The sequence below is a fragment of the Phoxinus phoxinus genome, assembly GCF_949152265.1.
Source record: "Phoxinus phoxinus genome assembly, chromosome: 3".
Lineage (NCBI taxonomy): Eukaryota > Metazoa > Chordata > Actinopteri > Cypriniformes > Leuciscidae > Phoxinus > Phoxinus phoxinus.
Genome location: NC_136878.1, coordinates 2304486 through 2321985, shown reverse-complemented (window position 1 = coordinate 2321985; position 17500 = coordinate 2304486). Strand labels below are relative to the sequence as shown.

General features: G+C 38.7%; 1 protein-coding gene across 1 annotated transcript in view; it reads right to left on the bottom strand.

The window, feature by feature from the left end:
* srrm3 (serine/arginine repetitive matrix 3) overlaps window positions 1-17500 on the bottom strand; it is a 100594-nt gene that overhangs the window by 53384 nt on the left and 29710 nt on the right. The window contains exon 2 of the mRNA XM_079607194.1: window positions 4409-4653. Within this exon, the coding sequence (XP_079463320.1) occupies window positions 4409-4641 (233 nt within the window). The 5' untranslated portion in view covers window positions 4642-4653. The remainder of the gene's footprint in view (window positions 1-4408; window positions 4654-17500) is intronic.

Here is a 17500-nt window from a genome sequence, read left to right as displayed (position 1 = left end):
CAGAATATCTCCTTTTCTGTTCCACAGAAGCAAGAATGACATGAAAGTGAGTTAAAGTTGACAGCGTGTTCATTTACGGGTGAATTATCCCTTTAACACACAACAACATGAAGGACACGTTTTCTCCACACTTCAGATTCGGTATAAAGTTGACGGATTGCTGTCATGTAAAGGTTAATAGTTGGTCTCTCATAAACACGACATCATCACCACTAGAACAATGGATTAACCAATCAGATGACAGAACTGAAACCATCCGTTTTATACATAGCAGAACTGCTGATAAACCAAACCCGCTCTCCTCTGTTTCTGTGATGTGTGTGTGATGAATGGAGGCAGAAACGCAGGCGTACTCAGCATCTCATTCTCTAAGCATTTAAGCACGTTAGCAGATTTATAATCCCGAACTGAAGCAAATCTTTCATCATCTTTTGTGCGTGTGTTTGTGCGCTTTATCACCATCATTCCCTCTGCCTCAAGGTCACACAGCTGCTGTTTAATTAGACACACTCAGACCTGCTTCTTTATCCCGCCAGACGCGGGCCGCGAGGATTAGAGAGAGGACAGTCATGCTACAAATCCCACAAATACACCCGTTTATTAGAGGCTGACTTTTACTGCATTTGAGTTGATGTAGCAAACGGGACTCAGAAATGCAATTTGAATTTGAATGCAGGGACGAAGAATTAAAATTATCATAAAACTGTCATTTTTAACTACGAAGCAGTTCAAAGTTTCTCAAAATGCAGTATTTTGTTTACACTACTGTAGGGTAACTACTGGGAGGCGTGGTTAATGGATGGGGGCGTGTTTGGGAGGCGTGGTTAAGGGATGGGGGTGTGTTTGGGAGGCGTGGTTGAGGGATGGGGGCGTGTTTGGAAGGCGTGGTTTCGGGAGGCGTGGTTAAGGGATGGGGGCGTGTTTGGGAGGCGTGGATAAGGGGTGGGGGCGTGGTTAAGGGAATTGGGGCGTGTTTGGGAGGCGTGGTTAAGGGATGGGGGCGTGTTTGGGAGGCGTAGTTAAGGGGTGGGTGCGTGTTTGGGAGGCGTGGTTTGGGGAGGCGTCGTTAAGGGATGGAGGCGTGTTTGGGGAGGCGTCGTTAAGGGGTGGAGCGTGTTTGGGAGGCGTAGTAAAGGGATGGAGGCGTGTTGGGGAGGCGTCGTTAAGGGGTGGAGCGTGTTTGGGAGGCGTAGTAAAGGGATGGAGGCGTGTTGGGGAGGCGTGGTTAAGGGATGGAGGCGTGTTGGGGAGGCGTGGTTAAGGGATGGAGGCGTGTTGGGGAGGCGTGGTTAAGGGATGGAGGCGTGTTGGGGAGGCGTGGTTAAGGGGTGGGCGCGTGTTTGGGAGGCGTAGTTTGGGGAGGCGTCGTTAAGGGATGGGTCGTGTTTGGGGAGGCGTGGTTAAGGGATGGAGGCGTGTTGGGAAGGCGTGGTTAAGGGATGGAGGCGTGTTGGGGAGGCGCGGTTAAGGGATGGAGGCGTGTTGGGGAGGCGTGGTTAAGGGGTGGGCGCGTGTTTGGGAGGCGTAGTTAAGGGGTGGAGCGTGTTTGGGAGGCGTAGTAAAGGGATGGAGGCGTGTTGGGGAGGCGTGGTTAAGGGATGGAGGCGTGTTGGGGAGGCGTGGTTAAGGGGTGGAGCGTGTTTGGGAGGCGTAGTAAAGGGATGGAGGCGTGTTGGGGAGGCGTCGTTAAGGGGTGGAGCGTGTTTGGGAGGCGTAGTAAAGGGATGGAGGCGTGTTGGGGAGGCGTGGTTAAGGGATGGAGGCGTGTTGGGGAGGCGTGGTTAAGGGATGGAGGCGTGTTGGGGAGGCGTGGTTAAGGGATGGAGGCGTGTTGGGGAGGCGTGGTTAAGGGATGGAGGCGTGTTGGGGAGGCGTGGTTAAGGGATGGAGGCGTGTTGGGAAGGCGTGGTTAAGGGATGGAGGCGTGTTGGGGAGGCGTGGTTAAGGGATGGAGGCGTGTTGGGGAGGCGTGGTTAAGGGGTGGGCGCGTGTTTGGGAGGCGTAGTTTGGGGAGGCGTCGTTAAGGGATGGGTCGTGTTTGGGGAGGCGTGGTTAAGGGATGGAGGCGTGTTTGGGGAGGCGTGGTTAAGGGATGGAGGCGTGTTTGGGGAGGCGTGGTTAAGGGATGGAGGCGTGTTGGGGAGGCGTGGTTAAGGGATGGGTCGTGTTTGGGGAGGCGTGGTTAAGGGATGGAGGCGTGTTTGGGGAGGCGTCGTTAAGGGGTGGGGCGTGTTTGGGAGGCGTCGTTAAGGGATGGGTCGTGTTTGGGGAGGCGTGGTTAAGGGATGGAGGCGTGTTGGGGAGGCGTGGTTAAGGGATGGAGGCGTGTTTGGGGAGGCGTCGTTAAGGGGTGGGGTGTGTTTGGGGAGGCGTGGTTAAGGGATGGAGGCGTGTTGGGGATGCGTGGTTAAGGGGTGGGCGCGTGTTTGGGCGGCGTAGTTTGGGGAGGCGTGGTTAAGGGATGGGGCGTGTTTGGGGAAGCGTCGTTAAGGGATGGGTCGTGTTTGGGGAGGCGTGGTTAAGGGATGGAGGCGTGTTTGGGGAGGCGTGGTTAAGGGATGGAGGCGTGTTGGGGAGGCGTGGTTAAGGGATGGGTCGTGTTTGGGGAGGCGTGGTTAAGGGATGGAGGCGTGTTTGGGGAGGCGTCGTTAAGGGGTGGGGCGTGTTTGGGAGGCGTCGTTAAGGGATGGGTCGTGTTTGGGGAGGCGTGGTTAAGGGATGGAGGCGTGTTGGGGAGGCGTGGTTAAGGGATGGAGGCGTGTTGGGGAGGCGTGGTTAAGGGGTGGGCGCGTGTTTGGGAGGCGTGGTTTGGGGAGGCGTAGTTAAGGGATGGGGCGTGTTTGGGAGGCGTCGTTAAGGGATGGGGTGTGTTTGGGGAGGCGTGGTTAAGGGATGGAGGCGTGTTGGGGAGGCGTCGTTAAGGGATGGGGCGTGTTTGGGAGGCGTCGTTAAGGGATGGGGCGTGTTTGGGGAGGCGTGGTTAAGGGATGGGGTGTGTTTGGGGAGGCGTGGTTAAGGGATGGAGGCGTGTTGGGGAGGCGTCGTTAAGGGGTGGGCGCGTGTTTGGGAGGCGTGGTTTGGGGAGGCGTGGTTAAGGGATGGGGCGTGTTTGGGAGGCGTCGTTAAGGGGTGGGGGCGTGTTTGGGAGGCGTGGTTTGGGGAGGCGTGGTTAAGGGATGGGGCGTGTTTGGGAGGCGTCGTTAAGGGGTGGGGGCGTGTTTGGGGAGGCGTGGTTAAGGGATAGGGCGTGTTTGGGAGGCGTGGTTAAGGGATGGGGCGTGATTGGGGAGGCGTGGTTAAGGGATGGGGCGTGTTTGGGAGGCGTGGCTTGGGGAGACGTGGTTAAGGGATGGGGCGTGTTTGGGAGGCGTGGTTAAGGGATGGGGCGTGTTTGGGAGGCGTGGTTAAGGGGTGGGGGCGTGATTGGGGGGTGAATGCATCAAAAAATACTTAACAAATGCATTCACAACCTTGCAACTATGTTATTGTACTTTAATACATAAAATAATACATTTGATCGGTCATTTCAAGTATTCTGACATTGACGAGCAGTGACAGACCAATGAGGCTGAGATGAACACACACACACACACACACACACACACACACACAGGCCTCTGAATACGCAAATATGTTTCATATGTTTTGTGTGCAAAGGCTAGCGCCAGTCGATTCAAAGGCACACGCTTAATGGTCCCATGAAAAACTGTGAAAACCGGACATTTTCATGAATATATATTTAAAAACCTGGACGCCCTGGACAGTACGTAAAAAGCGGACATGTCCGGGCAAAAGAGGACATTTGGTCACCCTACACTACTGTTCAAAATGTGGGGTCCTGTATGGAAGCTTGTTTTCGTCACAGAATAAGACATTTTACATCTTGCAAATCTGACTTCTTTTCTCAGAATTGCGTGATATAAAGTCAGAATTGCGTGTTTATGTAGAAAGATTGGCATGGGGAACGTTACATAAGATCATCTCTCAATGCGAATGAAGCCAGCTATTCGGCGAACTGAGATAAACCCATGCCGATCTCTAGGTAAGGTGAACGATGTGTGAGGATGTGCGGATATTTTAATCCCAGATGCCAAGGGAACTTTATCAGGATCATAGTATCCTGGATCCATCAAATAACTGGCCTTTAAAAATATAAATCTGCTGCCTCTATGTGGATTTAACACAGGGGTGTCCTGACTTATGACCACTGTGTTTTAAGAAGAACATTTATTTATTTACGATACACTATTCATTCACAAAGAAGATTGGTGTCCGTAAAGGTTGGATTTTTCCTCATTTTTTTAATTAAGGCATTAAGATCAATTTCCAAAAGATGATTTTTATTCCTCTTTTTAGTCAACTTTAGCATGTGTGTGTTCACTTGTATACAGTGTGATCCCTCACTCACCCCTGTTCCTCCATCATCTCTTGCAGCTCCATGCATTTGAGCTCCACCCTCCTCTTCCTCTCGTGGTCCAGGATCTCCCGGTGAGCCTTCTTCACCAGGACGGGTTCAGGCACAGCCTCCTCTTCCTCGGGCTCCTCGCTGGCTTTGGGTCGCGTGACCGCGGGGGTCTCAGGCTGGAGCGGGACCCCGTTAGTGGCGTCCTCAGGGGAGGGAACCCTCGCCCCATCGTACATGGCCACGGCACTCTGCCACAAACACAAGCAGCCACAGTAGTTATTGAAAAAAGTTTTTATTTTATTTTATTTTTTTATTAACCCATATGTCTTTTTTCATGCATATTTGTTAGGATGTGTTTTATTTATTTGCATTTAAAAAATAAAGTGTAATTACAAATGATCTTCTGCAAAGAAAATTAATTTAAATAAAATTCAACACAAACAGCGACAGTAGTTATTTAAAAAGGTTATACTTTTTTTGTTCAATTATTATTACCACCTGTCTTTTTTCATGCATATTTGTTAGGATGTGTTTTATATGTGTGCATTTAAAAAAAAGTGTAATTACAAATGATCTTCTGCTAAGAAAATGTATACTTTTTTTTTTAAACACAAACAGCGACAGTAGTTATTTTTAAAAGTTATACTTTTTTTGTTAAATTATTATTACCCCCTGTCTTTTTTCATGCATATTTGTTAGGATGTGTTTTATTTGTTTGCATTTAAAAAATAAAGTGTAATTACAAATGATCTTCTGCAAAAAAAAAATAATAATAAATAAAAAAGATGCGACAGAAGATGAGTTTAATCCTATGATTCTCACAGATTTGGTTTCACTGCTGACACTGGCACTGGAAAGGGAGATTATATTTGATACATTTTGGACAGAATAACTTGCAACTTAAAAAAAATAATACAATACCATTCAAAAGTTGTTTTTAAAGAAATTAATACTTTTATTCAGCAAGGATGCATTAAATTGATCTATTATGTTACAAAAGGTTTCTATTTCAAATAAATGCTTTTGAACTTTCTATTAATCAAAGAATCCTGAAAAATAAAATGCATTACAGTTTCCCAAAAAAATATGAACTGTTTTCAACATTGATAATAATCATAAATGTTTCTTGATCATCAAATCATCATATTATACTGATTTCTGAAGGATCATGTGACACTGAAGACTGGAGTAATGATGCTGAACATTCAGCTTTGATCACAGGAATACATTACACTTTACTATATATTCACTTAGAAAACTGCAGATTTAAAATGTAATAATATTTCACAATATTACTGTATTTATAACATTTTTGATCAAATAAATGCAGCCTTGGTGAGCAGAAGAGAAAAAATCTTGCCGGCCCCAAACATTTGACCAGTATTGTATAATCAATGCAAAAAAGTGCCAGTAAATCAAGGACAAAAGATATTTCTACTAAATCCGTCACTGATGCAGACACTATAAACAAATAGGACACAAATTTTCTTCGACACAACATCAATCTGGCAGATATGCAAGCTTTCACACACTTCTGCACACACACACACACACACACACACACACACACACACTATGACTCAAAGGCATGTCATATCTCAGATGCTCGGGTGATTGAATAATAGTCCGTTGTCACATGAACATCCGGCCAGTAATTTCTTCCCACAGAGAGAGAATTGTCACCGGGATAAATGCAGCTTTATCTGAATATACAGAACATGGTTTGATTGAATCCTCCGGGCTGTCGGCAATGTCCCACACACATGAGAAAGGGAGAGAAGCGCTGGACGAGATCCCAGAACCTGAGAGACTAATGGTCTCGTATTTCAAAATGGAGACTCGACTCAACAACTTCACTTCATCAGCGTCACCGCAAGCTTTCACAGGACACTTCACTGCACATCTTCAGATGTTTGTTTTATGAGGATAACACCATGTTCAAAAATGAGGAGTTCAACAAACAGTTATTTTGAGAATCTTTTAAAGTTTAGATTGTCAATTCTCACTATTAATAGCCGCGTATTATCATGCATATTACTAGGATATTGTCTGTTTATTAGTACTTATAAAGCACATATTAATTCTGCATTACTATATTATCACTTAATCCTACAATACCTTAACAACGACCTTACTAACTATTAATAAGCAGTAATTATGAGTTTATTGAGGCAAAAGTCAAAGTTTATAGTGAGAATTGGACCCTAATCTAAAGTGTGACCAAAACAAAAACTGGACTTCAGTGAACATTTATTATAATAATTATTTATGTAGATAAACATTTTTTTTTCTGATTTCTGCATTTTATTTATTAAAGAACATGTTTTTTTTAGGATGAAACAAGAACATTAGGATGATCATTTCTGTATTTTACTTAATTATCATCAGTCCATATTCTGCAACAATATTGCAAATTCAAATATATACAAATAAACATTAATATATCAATGTGGGTTATGCTATAAATTATGTGCAAATTAATATAAACATGAATTACCTGGACAAACTTTAAAAATATTTGGCCTCTTAGAGCTATTTATAAAATATTTATATAATAGTTTTGATTCAGTATACTGTAAAAAAAAACTTAAGTTCAGTCGCAGCTTTACATTTTTTAAGTACAATCAACTTAAAGGAGAACTCCGGTCAATTTTAACATTGAGCTCAATTTTTAGTAAATTTGGAGTGCTGTCAATACAGAGAACAACGACACAAATCGGTGTTGCCTACACTGTGTTATCCTCTTTTTAAAATTTACACCCTATTGACTTGAATGGGGCAAGTTTTAAACTTAACCAGTTCTTAGTCTTATCATCCTTGATGTGTCATTACAAGTGCCCAGCCATGTTGAGTGATTCCAGAGTGAACACGAGTGAATCTGACTGCAGTAGATGTGAAAGATATGAATAAAAATGATGTTATATCAGCCAGCGCAAATACCTGTATTTAGTTCCTGTTTTCGGTCGAAGTCCAAAGTAGTCGATTGTCGAGTTCACGCGCATAGGTTTAGTTACTATGATCACGCGCGTGAACTCGACAATCGACTACTTTGGACTTTCACCGAAAACAGGAACTAAATACAGGTATTTGCGCTGGCTGATATAACATCATTTTTATTCATATCTTTCACATCTACTGCAGTCAGATTCACTCGTGTTCACTCTTAAGGAATCACTCACATGGCTGGGCACTTGTAATGACACATCAAAGATGTTAAGAGGATAAAAGCAGGTTTAAAACTTGCCCCATTCAAGTCAATAGGGTGCAAATTTTAAAAATAGGATAACACAGTGTAGGCAACACCGATTTTTGTCGTTGTTCTCTGTATTGACAGCACTCCAAATTTAATAAAAATTGAGCTCAATGTTAAAATTGACCGGAGTTCTCCTTTAACTGTACAAGTAATTTCAACTTAACTCATATTAAACTGACTTAAATGAGTTGAATCTTGTATAACAAAAAAAGTACTCATTTTGATGAGTTAAACTAATGTAAAACATGACTTATGATATGAATCATATCATTTTTACATAGACATACATTTAAAGTTGAGTGTAAAACATAATTTTAATCACATGTGCAATTATGTGCAAATTAAAATAAACATGAATTACCTGGACAAACCTTTAAAAAAATTTGGCCTCTCAGAGCTGAAATTATAAATATTTAATACAATATTTATATAATTGTTTTGATTCAGTATACTGTAAACTTGGCTGTATAAGTAATTTAAACTTAAATCATATCAAACTGATTTAAAAATTAGTTAAATCTTGTATAACTTACAAAATACTTATTTTGATGAGTTAAACTAATGTAAAACATGACTTATGATATGAATCATATAATTTTTACATAGACATACATATAAAGTTGGGTTACACTTTATTTTAAGGTGTCCTTGTTACAGTGTAATTATATATTTAAGTACGGAGTAATATTAAGCAACTAGGCTACATGTACTTACTATAGGGTTATAGGTTTAGTTGCATGTAATTATGCATAATTTACTGTTATTACTACGGTAAGTACATGTAACAAGGACACTGTAAAATAAAGTGTTGCCTAAAGTTGAGTGTAAAACATAATTTCCCCCTTAATCACTGTGTGTCTAAAAGCTCAGGATTACAGAAGCTTGTTTCCAGCACGGATGGATGATGGAGGGTGGCGTTCTCCATGTGTTTGGCACGCCGGGGATTGTGGGTAAAGTCACGAAGCGCTGTAGAGATGAACAGGTGGAGGAACAGCAGGAGGCATCATCACTGAATTCATTACACGCTAAATCTCTGCCTCGGAAATCTGCGACTTGAATACTTATAATACGTCTCTGAATTCTTCCCTTTATACTCATTGTGTGTGTGACATGTGACCTTTACTGGCTATAAAAGCAACGATGAAGCCGCACACCGCGCTGATGTAGTCACGTCTCTCTTCCTAAATGATATTTAAGTGCCCGTCATCTCTATACAAGTAAAAAGGAGCTTGAGATACAGAGGTTTGGAAATGCTAAGCATAAGTTAAATAGGTACTAATAAGTACTTTATTTGAAATATAGCCACAAATAAAATGTTCTCATGAATTTTTTATTTTTTTTATTTTTTATTCCTTTTTCAATTAAAATGTTAAATTATGAATGAGTATTTTTTAAGGGTGTGTATAGGAATTATTTTTATTATTTTTATTTTTTTGTGTGTGTGTTGTACGCTGTAAAAAAAATGTTGGTTTAACTTAAAAAAGCAAGTTACCTTGTTGCCTTAAAATTTTGAGTTTGTTGCACTTAAAAATGTGAGTTAATACAATGAAGAAGAATGGTTTAATAAACAGAAACTCAAAATAGTGTGTTATCTTCACACACTGTAAAAAATGTGGCTGCGATTAGTTATAACAACTTAAAATTTGTTGAGATAACTTAAATATCCAACTTAACTAAACTAAACTAAAGTTAACTAAACTTAATATTTTAAGTCAAGCATGAACACATACTTTTTAAAGTTGAAACAATATTGGATTTTAAGTTGTGATAAATAATCGCAGCATTTTTTTACAGTGCACATTAGTTATAGAAGTTGATTTGACAAAAGATAAAAAGTTGTGATAACAAATCATGAAAATATATATTTTTTGTTTCCAATGATTTTATCAATGTAAACACAAATGTCAGTGTCAGTCCAACACAAATTTACCCTTCGGGGACAATAAAGTGTGTTTTATTTTTAATTTATTTTCAATACTGTTGTTTATATATGCAAATGTTTGGCAAGTTCAAAGACTTTACATTTGCAAAGACGCTGCACTCATATTAATATAAAATGGGGGAAAGTGCAATATGACGCAATAAGTCCCGCCTCCTGAATAAAAGAGCCAATCGCTGATTGGTAAAGATGTTTTCCTGCATAAGCAAAGCACTTCTAACTCTCTCTCTCTCCCGAGTAAAATTAAAAACTGCTGGATATGGTTTTGTGTTACTCCCATAGTCTCTACTTCATTGTAATTTGTGCTGACATCTTTTGCTCAGGTCAACAACAAAAAAAGAAGCTTATTTTGAGTAAAAAAATGAGCAATTAAGTGCATAATGTAGCGACTGTGAAATGACTGCCAGTAAAGCACAAGCTACTTTACAAGTATCAGCGTTTTCCTGATACCTGGAGAATTGCAGTGTAATTTAACTTTTACAGTTCGAGAATGCTTGGCCGACAAGTCAAAAATAAGTTGAGAATGAAAGCATATTCAACAGTACTACTGTAGATGAATAATATATAGACGTTAACACTTTACAATACGGTTCATTAGTTAAGGCGAGACACTACAGGTGAATAGGGTAAAAATGTTAACTAGCAGATATCACCATGACACTTTCCCAGTTGATTACCTACATTAAGATGAGAAAAAAATGTATTGCAAGTTTTCTGTAATTTAATGTTTAAATATGCAAATTAGGCAATATCTCATTAAATATGCGCTATTTGCATATATTTTAAAAAACTAAATCTGAGTATTGGATAAAGACAGGTTAAAAATTATTTTTTCATTGTGTTCACATATTAGATGGGAAAAAAATACAGAGGGATTTATGGATATCTACTTGTGTTATCCTGTAAATCAGAATATACTGTCAATAGCCTTAAAAAATGATTTTCGCCATGTTTTTTGGAATAAAATGTTATATAAATCAGGCTATGAATAATATATTTACAAATCCCTCAGTAAATGTCTTCATAATATAACTAGGCACAAGACTGGAGAGTTTGGTGTATATCGGTTCGACTGAAGAGGAGATTTCGGAGTTGGAGAATGAGAGAAAAGTCATTTTGAGAAAACGGGCTTTAAAGATTTATCATCAGCCAATGAGATTGCGTATTCAGCCCTTTTACTTTCATGATTGGTTGCTGATAAAAAGGAAATGTCCATATTTGGATCCGACAGCATTGTACAGGAGAGAGAGAGCTTTCCAGCGGTGTGTGTGATGACGGTGCAGACAGAGATCGCGGATCATGATGATTTATAACAGCAACTTTTGTTGAATTTATGAGAAATCTACAGACGCAAACAGACAAAGTTAGTAAAATAAAGACCTAAATGTGTATTTCAGACTTTTTTTCACCACAAGTCTGAAAGAAGACATGTTATTGAAGACAAATATCCAAAAATCTCAAAATTGACCAGTAAAAAAAAAAAAGAAAAACTATGTTTTTGCCTGCCGTGTCTCGCCTTAATGTATAAACTAACATGAACTAACAATGAGCTATACATGTGTTACATTATTTATTAATCTTTGTTAATGTTAGTTAATAAAAATCCAGCTGTTCATTGGTTGTTCATGTTAGTTCACAGAGCATTAACTAATGTTAACAAATACAACCTTTGATTTTAATAACGTATTAGTAAATGTTGAAATTGATAAATGCAGAATAAGTATTGTTTATTCTTAGTTCATGTATTGTTAGCTAACTAATGTTAACTAATAAAACCTTATTGTAAAGTGTTACCATATTACTAGAAAAGAAGAAATGCCTGATATATTACTTATTATAAAACGGTAAGTTCCAATCCTTGATTCTGATTGGTCTACACTGTAAAAAAAGATTAGTTGACTCAACTTAACTAAGTCAAGTCATCTTGTTGAGTTAATTTGAGTCAACTTATAGTGTCAAGTTTATGCATTAATTCGTGTTTTGAAGTGTAATAAACTTGTCACTATAAGTTGACTCAAATTAACTCAGTCAAAGCAACAAGATGACTTGACTTAGTTAAGTTGAGTCAACTCATCTTTTTTTACAGTGTATAGCTGTTTTATTCACGATAAAACACGGCTATGACCGCTTCACCCAACGGTTCTATGTATCACTACACAACTCCCCTAGCAACCCCTCTTAGCAACGTAAACACATGTTTGATCTCATCGATATTGTTCACTGAAGCTATAGTAGAGTATTGTGAGAGATCGAGTGAGTGAGTGTTCCTGCATTTACAGATATAGCATTTTCCTTCAGGTCAGTCCTATATATTCATAATAAAAAAAAATCTGTTTGAATGTCCGCTGTGATATCTTGTCCTTTTAACAGTTAAGGGGTTTCCCCGAGCCCATAGTCATCCGCCAGTGTCGTCTTCTTCTCCGTGATCACAAGTTTGAGTCCTTTCACTGTAAAAGTCTTCTCTACTGACTGACTCACTCATAAACACAGTCTTTGTCTCAATCTGTTGGAGAAATAATGTGTAACTTCAGTTGCTGTTTACGGTCAGGGACTATTTTTTCCAGCGGAAGGAAGGCTTTTAGTGATTTTACTTCATGAAAGTTGCATAGATACATATTTTTCGGCTTTAATAGTTGTATTGTGTGGTAACCGTTTTATAAAAGCAATAAGGTACTCGAGGCAAGAGCTGTATGGTGAATAAGTCACGGCTGTGTTACTCCGCTTCGCGTCGAGCCTAACAACGCCCTTCAGCCGTGACTTATTCACGACACAGCACAGTCTCTCGTACTTTATTGCTTACTTAAGCTGACAAAAATGACTAAATCAGCTTTTAATACAGATAAATAAACTGGATACTGCGGTCGAGTTGAACCACAGACTAACAACCATCTCTTTATCAGTCGACCTCCAGCGATTGAATCAGTGTCAATGTAAACGTGAACAGTATGCATCAGATGTGGGAGGCTGGTCAACAAAGGTCAAGACTAAAGCACGTGTGTGTTGATAAACACACGGAGAGCGCGCTAGTGAACTGTCATGCTCAGTATTATTCTGTGTTGTTTATGCCTACAGTTTGTTTCCAGGCTAAATGACAAGATAGTCTAAAAATACTCTGCTTTATATAACTAGCATGAGTAAGACTGATCCCAGTTCCCTTTAAAGGGGTGGTTGACTATGATTTGACTTTTCTAACTGTAGTTAGTGTGTCATGTTGTGTTTGATCATAAACAACATCTGCAAAGTTACAACGCTCAAAGTTCAAAGCAAAGGAAGATATTTGCGTTTAAAGAAAATAACTACAACAAACGGCTGGTAGGAACTACACAACATTCCTCCCGGGCTAGTGACATCACCAACCCTATAATTTGCATAAGCCCCGCCCCCTGAACACGATTTATATTCTCAAGACAGAATATGCTAATCAGTGACTAGAAGATAGACACATAATCTACATAAATTCATCAACTAACCATTCAGAAATGTCCTGTTGCTTCTACATGTTGTCACTTCTTCTTGAGTCTCTCCATCATTGTCTGACTCCGGTTTGAACATAAAAAGCTAAAAGTTTTAGAAATTTTCAGGACACAAGCTCTTGAAGCTCCGCCCCCTGTGCCGGGAGCAGCAGCTCATTTGCATTTAAAGGGACAGACACAAAAACGGTGTGTTTTTGCTCACCCTCAAAAAGTGACAATTTTAACATGATATATAAAAATATCTGTGGGGTATTTTGAGCTAAAACTTCACACACACACTCTGGGGACATCAGAGACTTATTTTACATCTTGTGAAAAGGGCATTATACCACCCCTTTAAAAATCTTTTCATTTATTAATTTAGCAGATGTTCAACTGCTCGTTAATGCGAATACTGGATCTATTCAGCCAATCACACGGCAGCAACTCAATATGCATTTAGGCATGTAGACACATGTTCAAGACATGCTGAAGTTCACACTGAGCGTCAGAATGGGGAAGAAAGATGATTTAAGTGACTTTGAACATATGGTTGTTGGCTGGTCTGAGTTTTTCATAAACTGCTGATCTACTGGGATTGTCACGCACAACCATCTCTGGGGTTTACAGAGAATATCCAGTGAACAGCAGTTCTGCGGGACGAAGATGCCTTGTTGATGCCAGAGGTCAGAGATAGAAAGGCATCAGCAACTCAAATAGCCACTCGTCTATTACTCGAGGTCTGCAGAAGAGCATCTGTGAACGCACAACACATCCAACCTGGACGCAGAAGGACTACAGTAGTAGAAGACACACACCGGTGACAAACTGAAGCTACAATTCACACAGACTCAACACAACTGGACAATAGAGGATTGTACAAACAACAAAATTATAGATTTTTCTTTTATGCCAAAAATCATGAGGATATTAAGATCATGTTCCATGAAGATATTTAGTAAATGTCCTACCGTAAATATATAAAACATGTATTTTTGTGAGTGAATGCAGCACAATCGTGAACATAAATGCACAACTTTAAAGGAGATTTTCTCAATGTTTACTTTTTTTGCTCCTCAGATTCCAGATTTTCAATAGTTGTGTCTCGACCAAATATTGTCCTATCCTAACAAACCACACATCAATGGAAAGATTATTGAATCAGCTTTCATTTGATGTATAAATCCCAATTAAAAAATAAAATAAAAATACCCATGTGACTGGTTTTGTGGTCCATGGTCACATATTGTCTTATATTCAATTAGCAAATGCCTTTATCAAAAGAGACTTAAAAATAGAGAGAATAACAATTGCTTTTTCTCTAAAACACATTCTGCCTCATGGTCAACTTGAAGATAATTTGTGAGTCATGACAACACTGTAAAAAAAGATTAGTTGACTCAACTTAACTAAGTCAAGTCATCTTGTTGCTTTGACTGAGTTAATTTGAGTCAACTTATAGTGTCAAGTTTATGCATCAATTCGTGTTTTGAAGTGTAATGAACTTGACACTATAAGTTGACTCAAATTAACTCAGTCAAAGCAACAAGATGACTTGACTTAGTTAAGTTGAGTCAACTAATCTTTTTTTACAGTGAATGACAATGAATCTAAAGATCTTCAACTACTCAACCAGGTTTGTATTCTCCATTCTCTATTCAAATCCCTCACTATAGCTCTCTCATCAATGCTATCTTGCATCATTCCTCAAGGTGTGTGTGTAACCTCGATCTGAACACCATTCCTCACTCGCTGCACTGATTCTGCCTTTGCAACCCGAGGCTAGGATCGTAACGAGCTCCAATGAGCACAAGCAGTCCAGCCCAATGTGGATGAAACGGCTAAAACTGGTGCATTTACTTTGGCAAACCCAAAGAGAGTGAGTTAGAATAGCTTGTGTTCCTCCAGAGAGCGTCGAGCGCTCACGGCCGCTCAGATTATAGTCAGGCCTGAAACACACACACAAATGCAGAGACAGTGAATAGATGGAAGAGAGGTATTGTGTGCAGATGCTTTTCAAGAAAGGTGTAGATGCAGACAGTCCCTTTAACTAACTCTTGCGTTCCTCGGGAATAAAATAATAGCATACAGGTTTAAACCAACATTAGAGAGATATTTCACCAAAAAAAAAAAAAAGATTAGATTTATTCTATCTAATGATCCAGATCTACGCTCAGCGGATTTCCTCTCACTGTGAAACATACACTCTTCCGGCATTATTTGAATTATATAATATTAACTCCTGTTTTCAAATGTCAGGAGCACACACCCGTTTTTAAGAGATGATTTAATTAAGTATCACTGCACAATTTCACTCTGAAAAAATAGCTCTGCTCCAATATCCTGATATGACAGACGCATATTAAAGCAGAATCCTAATTGAAATGGAACCTCATGTGACTGAATAATAATTAATTTAATAGAACTATATAATACCATTCAAAAGAATGTAGGTAACTATGGAAGCTTTTTTTCCGCCACAGAATAAAACATTTAAAAATGTAAAAAAATGCTTTATAACACGCAATTTTGAGTTTACATCTCACAATTCTGACTTTATTTCTCAGAATTGCGTGTTATAACGTTAGAATTACGAGATATAAACTCACAATCGCATGTTGTAAAGTCAGAATTGCGTGATAAAATTCAGAATTGCGTGATATATAGACTTCATATCATGAAATTCTGGCTTTATATCTCCCAATTGTGTTATAAAGTCGGAATTGCGAGATATAAATATGCAATTCTGAGAAAACATTTTTTTAAACGAAAACAATTCTGACTTTATAACAATCAACTACGACTTTATAACACGCAATTCTGACTTTATATCTCGCAATTCTGACATTATATCACGCAATTCTGACATTATATCACGCAATTATGACTTTATAACACACAATTGTGACTTTATAACACAATTCTGACTTTATAACACTCAACTATGACTTTATATCACGCAATTGTGACTTTATAACAATCAACAATGACTTTATAACACACAATAGTGACTTTATATCACGCAATTGCGACTTTATAAGACAATTCTGACTTTATCACACTCAACTATGACTTTATATCACGCAATTGTGACTTTATAACACAATTCTGACTTTATAACACAATTCTGACTTTATAACACTCAACTATGACTTTATATCACGCAATTCTGACTTTATCACGCAATTCTGACTTTATATCACGCAATTCTGACTTTATATTACACAATTCTGAGATAAAAAGCTGTAAACTCGCAATTGTGTAGAAAAAAAGTCAGAATTGTGAGATAAAAAAGTCGCTTTTTTATTTTTTGTACTGATTTATTCCGATTAGATCATTTAAGCAGGACAGAATTGATATATCAGCACAGATATATAGACTTCATATCATGAAATTCTGGCTTTATATCTCCCAATTGTGTTATAAAGTCGGAATTGCGAGATATAAATATGCAATTCTGAGAAAACATTTTTTTAAACGAAAACAATTCTGACTTTATAACAATCAACTACGACTTTATAACACGCAATTCTGACTTTATATCTCGCAATTCTGACTTTATAACACTCAACTATGACTTTATATCTCGCAATTCTGACATTATATCACACAATTATGACTTTATAACACTCAACTATGACTTTATATCTCGCAATTCTGACATTATATCACACAATTATGACTTTATAACACTCAACTATGACTTTATATCTCGCAATTCTGACATTATATCACACAATTCTGACATTATATCACACAATTCTGACATTATATCACGCAATTGCGACTTTATAACACAATTCTGACTTTATATCACGCAATTCTGACATTATATCACGCAATTATGACTTTATAACACACAATTGCGACTTTATAACACAATTCTGACTTTATAACACTCAACTATGACTTTATATAACGCAATTGTGACTTTATAACAATCAACTACGACTTTATAACACACAATTCTGACTTTATAACACAATTCTGACTTTATATCACGCAATTCTGACTTTATATTACACAATTCTGAGATAAAAAGCTGTAAACTCGCAATTGTGTAGAAAAAAAGTCAGAATTGTGAGATAAAAAAGTCGCTTTTTTATTTTTTGTACTGATTTATTCCGATTAGATCATTTAAGCAGCACATCATGCAATTAATTAGATTAAACATTTTACTCGCTTGACAGCCCTAATATATATATATATATATATATATATATATAGAGAGAGAGAGAGAGAGAGAGAGAGAGAGAGAGAGAGAGAGAGAGAGAGAGAGAGAGAGAGAGAGAGAGAGAGAGAGAGAGAGTTTATTGTCATACTCATACATAGTCCTCAAAATGCAGTCTAAATAGGCAGCTCAGAAGGTTTGGAAACACAGCTATTGTTTAGGCTGATGAAAAGATTCGGTAAATAATTAATGAAGATATAAAATGCCCAGGAGAGCATCA